Source organism: Etheostoma cragini, chromosome 16, assembly GCF_013103735.1.
Source record: "Etheostoma cragini isolate CJK2018 chromosome 16, CSU_Ecrag_1.0, whole genome shotgun sequence".
Taxonomy (NCBI): Eukaryota; Metazoa; Chordata; class Actinopteri; order Perciformes; family Percidae; genus Etheostoma; species Etheostoma cragini.
In genome coordinates, this window is record NC_048422.1 from 17,635,939 (window position 1) to 17,641,938 (window position 6,000).

The following is a 6,000-nucleotide window of genomic DNA, read 5'->3' on the forward strand; positions in this document are numbered from 1 at the left end:
TGTTAGCAAATTTGTAAGTCTTGGTACTTGCAATGGTAAAGCTAAGAAGGTAAACTGCTGTACTTGACAAAGGAGAGATTTATGTGTACTATATATATATAATATATATGTCATGAATAATGTATATCAATATTCTCTCATGATTTACCAGCTAGCAGACAAGGGATATACATTTACAATTTGACCACTCCTCTTCTTTCTTAGTACAAACATAGTTTCTGCTCGGCCACATTGCTTTTAACTAAGGAAGTTTACGTAAGCTAGGCATCATTACAAAGCAATGTTGTACTGTGAAACTCTGCTGAACTAAAATGCCTGAGCAATGACTAGGGAATGCAATGTATTCAAGCAATGATGCTGATACTGAAGAGCAGGACTTTCAAGTTCTGTGTGCAAGGTAGAGAAACACATGACACATTAGGTCAGGGCTCAGACTGTGTGAAAATTGTTTATGATGTTTTGGTGCTTTACCATAGATTTTCAATTCATTATTAAATCTAGGAAGCATTGCTCAGAGAAAAGTAAGTCATTGTAGCGAGCTCGTCTGTACTTGCTGGAGTTCACTCTTTAAGCAAGATAAAAGATACACCCTCAACAAATAGCTCACCAACCTGACAGAAGGCATGCCTGCATACACTTGAGCAGAAGCTGCTTTTCAGTGTAGTTACATGTCTGTCAATAAGAGTGTTTACCAACAGCATAACTGAAACCTGCGCTGGGTGCCTCTGTCTCCTAGTTTAGAATCGCCATCAGTCTCAGTAGCAATTGGAAAGAGCCCTATAAAAGAAAAACTGGTACTTTTCAGATAAACTACTGTCCAAGTCTTAAAAAAAGTGATGCAACTTCTGTGTTGTGTGACTTTTCTTCACCTTAACACCTGTCACAAACCGAAAGCAAGTCCATATAACATTTTTTTTAGTTGTCTTATGTGCATGACTTTTATGTTTGATTCAGTACATCATTCCACAGACATCCTCTTATGTGAGTGCATGGTTCACATTATTTTATTTTTTTAAAGATGGGCTGATGTTCTTTTCTCTTCCCTCAGACCCAGTCCACACCCACCAGAGGTACCTCAGCGATTACAGTTCATCCAGCGAAAGCCCGTCTGTGGCCTCCTCTGATCCAGACTACAGACAAGGTTTTAGATTTCATGGACACACATTAACTCATCTTGGTTACATGCATACAGCAGAAGTTTAAGAGAAAAATCAAAGTAATAGGGGTGCACTATTCAGAAAATGGCACGATTCAATATGGAATATTAGGTTCAAGATTTGATTCTCAATTTAAAAAAACTAAAACTTTTCTCATGTGATAGTATACACGCCATTAGAAAATGAAAAAAAGGTGTGTGTGGGTGTGTGTGTGTGTGTGTGTGTGTGTGTGTTGAGGAAAATAAGTATTTGAACACCCTGCTATTTTGCAAGTTCTCTCCACCCATGGAGGGGTCTGAAATTATTGTCGTTTTTTAAAAACTATTTATATGATACACCTGCAAATAAGTATTTGAACACCTTAGAAAAACAATGTTAATATTTCGTACAGTAGCCTTTGTTTGCAATTACAGAGATCAAACGTTTCCTGTAGTTCTTCACCAGGTTTGCACACACTGCAGAAGGGATTTTGGCCCACTCCTCCAGACATATCTTCTCTAGATCAGTCAGGTTTCTGGGCTGTCGCTGAGACACACGGAGTTTGAGCTCCCTCCAAAGATTCTCTATTGGGTTTAGGTCTGGAGACTGGCTAGGCCACGCCAGAACCTTGATCTTCTTCTTACAGAGCCACTCCTTGGTTATCCTGGCTGTGTGCTTCGGGTCCTTTTCATGTTGGAAGACCCAGCCTCGACCCATCTTCAATGCTCTAACTGAGGGAAGGAGGTTGTTCCCAAAATCTCACAATACATGGCCCCGGTCATCCTCTCTTTAATACAGTGCAGTCGCCCTGTCCCATGTGCAGAAAACACCCCCAAAGCATAATACTACCACCCTCATGCTTCACAGCAAGGATGGTGTCTTGGGATGGTCATCATTCTTCCTCCAAACACGGTTAGTGGAATTATGACCAAAAAGTTCTATTTTGGTCTTATCTGACCACATGACTTTCTCCCATGACTCCTCTGGATCATCCAAATGGTCATTGGCGAACTTAAGACGGGCCTTGACATGTGCTGGTTAAAGCAGGGGAACCTTCCGTGCCATGTATGATTTCAAACCATGACGTCTTAGTGTATTACCAACAGTAACTATGGAAACGGTTGTCCCAGCGCTTGTCAGGTCATTGACCAGCTCCTCCCGTGTAGTTTTGGTCCGATTTCTCACCTTTCTTAGGATCATTGAGACCCCACGAGGTGAGATCTTGCATGGAGCCCCAGTCCGAGGGAGATTGACAGTCATGTTTAGCTTCTTCCATTTTCTATTGATTGCTCCAACAGTGGACCTTTTTCACCAAGCAGCTTGGCAATTTCCCCGTAGCCCTTTCCAGCCTTGTGGAGGTGTACAATTTTGTCTCTAGTGTCTTTGGACAGCTCTTTGGTCTTGGCCATGTTAGTAGTGGGATTCTTACTGATTGTATGGGGTGGAGAGGTGTCTTTATGCAGCAACGACCTCAAACAGGTGCATCTAATTTAGGATAATAAATGGAGTGGAGGATGACATTTTGAAGGCAGACTAACAGGTCTTTGAGGGTCAGAATTGTAGCTGATAGACAGGTGTTCAAATACTTGTTTGCAGCTGTAGCATACAAATAAATAGTTAAAAAATCATACATTGTGATTTCTGGATTTTTTCTTTAGATTATGTTTCTCAGAGTGGACATGCACCTACGATGACAATTTCAGACTTGCAAAATAGCAGGGTGTTTAAATACTTATTTTCGTGTGTGTGTGAGCGAGAGAAAATTGATTTTTGGATTTCTATGAATCGCTTTTAAATCCGTAGAGCTTGAATTACCATACGACTGTAAATACATTTTTTTGCACACCCCCTAAAAAGTAGTCTGCATTTATAAACTGGCTAAACTCTTGTAGTCCATTACAACATTGCTACATGGTTTTCAGTACTGTTTGTGATGATCCCAAGCCTTGCTGGTTTTTATCTTTTATCCATTAAATATATTACTTATTTACACCTTGAATGGTGAGTGAATTATTTACAAGAAAACCAACAGTAGGCTGAGCCCCAAAGCCTTGGATTAAAGGCCACTGGCGAAATATATTAATAATTTTCTGTTTTCACTGAGTGTGGTCTGTCCTGCTCAAAGCCAGACTCCCTGCTGTCTTCTTTCCAAACCTCACAGGGCCCACTTTGTGGGCTAAAAATTGTGGGGTGCATCACGCTCCACCCTGTTTTGGGTGCTGCTGTCACTGTTTATCTGGTGCTGCTAATGTGGTTAGGTTATGTCCTTCGCTCTGTTGGATTGCACAAGATAACATACCTGTACTGCAACATATGATCAACAAATACTAGACGTCAATATGGTCCTAGTGTGGGAAAACATGAGGCTGGCTATTTAGCAAAACTCTGTAATACCGTTTTAATCTTTTCAAACTGAGCTACAGAGATATTCAGAACCTCTTTTGCGTGAGTTGTAATGCCTACATTCACATTGAATGTGGATTCACGGCTCACCATGACAGTACGATACAACCTGTCATTCGTTTAGAGATGTTGCACACGATTTGAGAAAATATAAACATAACTACTCACGTACAGTGTCAGGGGGCAGGTTAAGGCTTGGGATACAGTATTCTTACAATATGTAACCACACATATTAATTGGCATGGTTTTATTTCAGTTAGTTTAATAGCTAGTTTGATCTGCATTGAGAGATGATCTTATGGAAAGTTCCCCATGCCAATCTTTAGGTATGGAGAAGGGTATGTGATGATGTGGGGTTATTTTTATTCCAAAGGTCAAGAGAACTTTATCAGAATACATAGTATCCTGGATCCATGAAATAACTGGCCTTTAAAAATAAAAATGTGCCTGCCTCCTATAGGAATTTAACATAGGGGTGCCCCCTGTATTTTAAGGAAGAACATTTATTTATTCACAATACATTATTCATTCACAAAGAAAATTGATGTCCTTAAAAGGTTGGATTTTCCTAATTTTTTAATTAAGGCATTAAGATCGATTTCCAAAAGATTTTTTATTTTTATTAATTCCTCTCTTTAATCAACTTTAGCATGTGTAAACTTATTCAAGCCACTGTACGTGTGTGTATGCACACAGCTAACACTGCATTGTCTCTTCCAGCTAAGAAACCAGGCGATGTGAGGAAGTATAGCTCCCAGCTGGCACTTTCCTCTGAACATGATGCCCCCTCGCTGACAAGTCACAACACACACAGGCACAGGTAACACACCCATACACACAAACACGCACACATACAAGACTGCTGATTGGGCCGCATTTTTCTGTTCGAGCCTGACCCACGTCCGACAGAGCAGTAACCGGACCAACCTGAGCCTGACAGTTAAAATCTCTTCTTTTTTTTTCTCATACTAATTTTCCTACGTTATAAAAATGAATAACGTTGGGGTTAAAATCCTGTTTCTGGTGAGCAAATAGATGAACTTGGCTTTCAGTCTGGGGTTCGTTTCGGACACCACACACAATGTGTTCAAAACTTAATTGTATTCCACCACCTCTGCTCCAGTCGCATCTACATGTCTGCTTCCTTTTCCCCTATCTCTCTTCTGCCCACTTTCCATACGCACACGCACACTCAAACTGAGCTCTCTTAAAGGAGCCGCAGCACCATTTTACAACAGATGCCTTATCGCGCTGATGTGACCAAGCCTAACCCAAACATCATTTCTAAATATTTGCCCGTCGGGCTCTGGTTGGGTATCTGCACTCTAACACGTACGCACGCACACACACGCACTCACACAAACGCACACACACACACACACACACACACACAAACACACACACAAGTGGACACTAATCTAGTGTGGTCTTACAGCTGCTTGCTGCACTACAAATAAGTAATACCTCACACTTCTGTGACTCAAATGTGTTTGTATACGTTTGCCTCTTGGTTCCCTAAACAGAACAGGGATGCCACCGATGAAGCTCTCCTGTTCGGTCCTCTGTGTCACACAGCTGGTGTGGCACAGCAGGGTCAGCCCCATGCTTAGCTAGTGAGGTCATCTAATGTGACATCCACATTCAGCAATCTTTATCTCTCTAATCTCTGGCATTACAAAGAACTGCCTAGTGTTGTTGCTATGCCTGCCTGCTAACTGTTTTCCCCTGAGGCTAAAAGAAGACATACCAGCTAGTATTTGTGTTTTATGTGACATACCCACCCTCAAGTTGCTATGTTTATGTATTTTATTGAGAAAGCAAACGAAGTGGGTCAGTAGATGAAATACAATTGTTGCAAGTAGGGCTACACGATTATGGCCAAAATGATTATCACAATTCTTTTGATCAATATTGTAATCATGATTAATTATCACGATTATTTGTTGGATTTTAACCAAAACATATTTTATTGTCACATATGCTATTTATAACTGCTTTCACATCCATATTGTGCTACATTCTTCCCATGTTGAAGTTGTATGTTGTATAGACATACAGCTGCAACGCATGTAAATGAAATGAAAAGCGTAAGATTTTTTTTTTTTTATGTAGCCAAAGTGCTTTCACTTATTTTCAACAATAACTGATTCAAAGAGCTAGAGAGAGGGAGTGCGATGGACGCTACTTACAGAGTGACAGCTGACTCATTATGAATGGGTCCAGCACGGGTCGAATAATAGAGAGTAGAGGAGAAAGAGTAGAGGAGAAATGTTGAAGCCATTACACAGATTTTAGTTTTATCCTTTTCACATGCTTGTCATTTATTATCCTACTGATATTCAGATAATGCTGATTACAATTACTGTCGATCATGTTATGTGATGATGGTGATGATGCTGACGATGACGTCAGGGGTGTTAACTCCACATTTAGACCTCACCTGGGGGGGGGGGGGGGGGG

At 40.7% G+C, this 6,000-nt stretch overlaps 1 protein-coding gene across 4 annotated transcripts in view; it reads left to right on the forward strand.

Moving 5' to 3' along the window:
- The window catches only part of ptpn13 (protein tyrosine phosphatase non-receptor type 13), a 47,190-nt gene that overhangs the window by 19,370 nt on the left and 21,820 nt on the right, over positions 1-6,000 (forward strand). For 3 of the 4 annotated variants that reach the window (XM_034895875.1, XM_034895877.1, XM_034895878.1), the window contains exons 8-9: positions 1,049-1,141; positions 4,261-4,360. In XM_034895875.1, coding sequence (XP_034751766.1) covers positions 1,049-1,141; positions 4,261-4,360 — 193 coding nt within the window. The remainder of the gene's footprint in view (positions 1-1,048; positions 1,142-4,260; positions 4,361-6,000) is intronic. The other variant, XM_034895876.1, reaches the window with a different exon arrangement.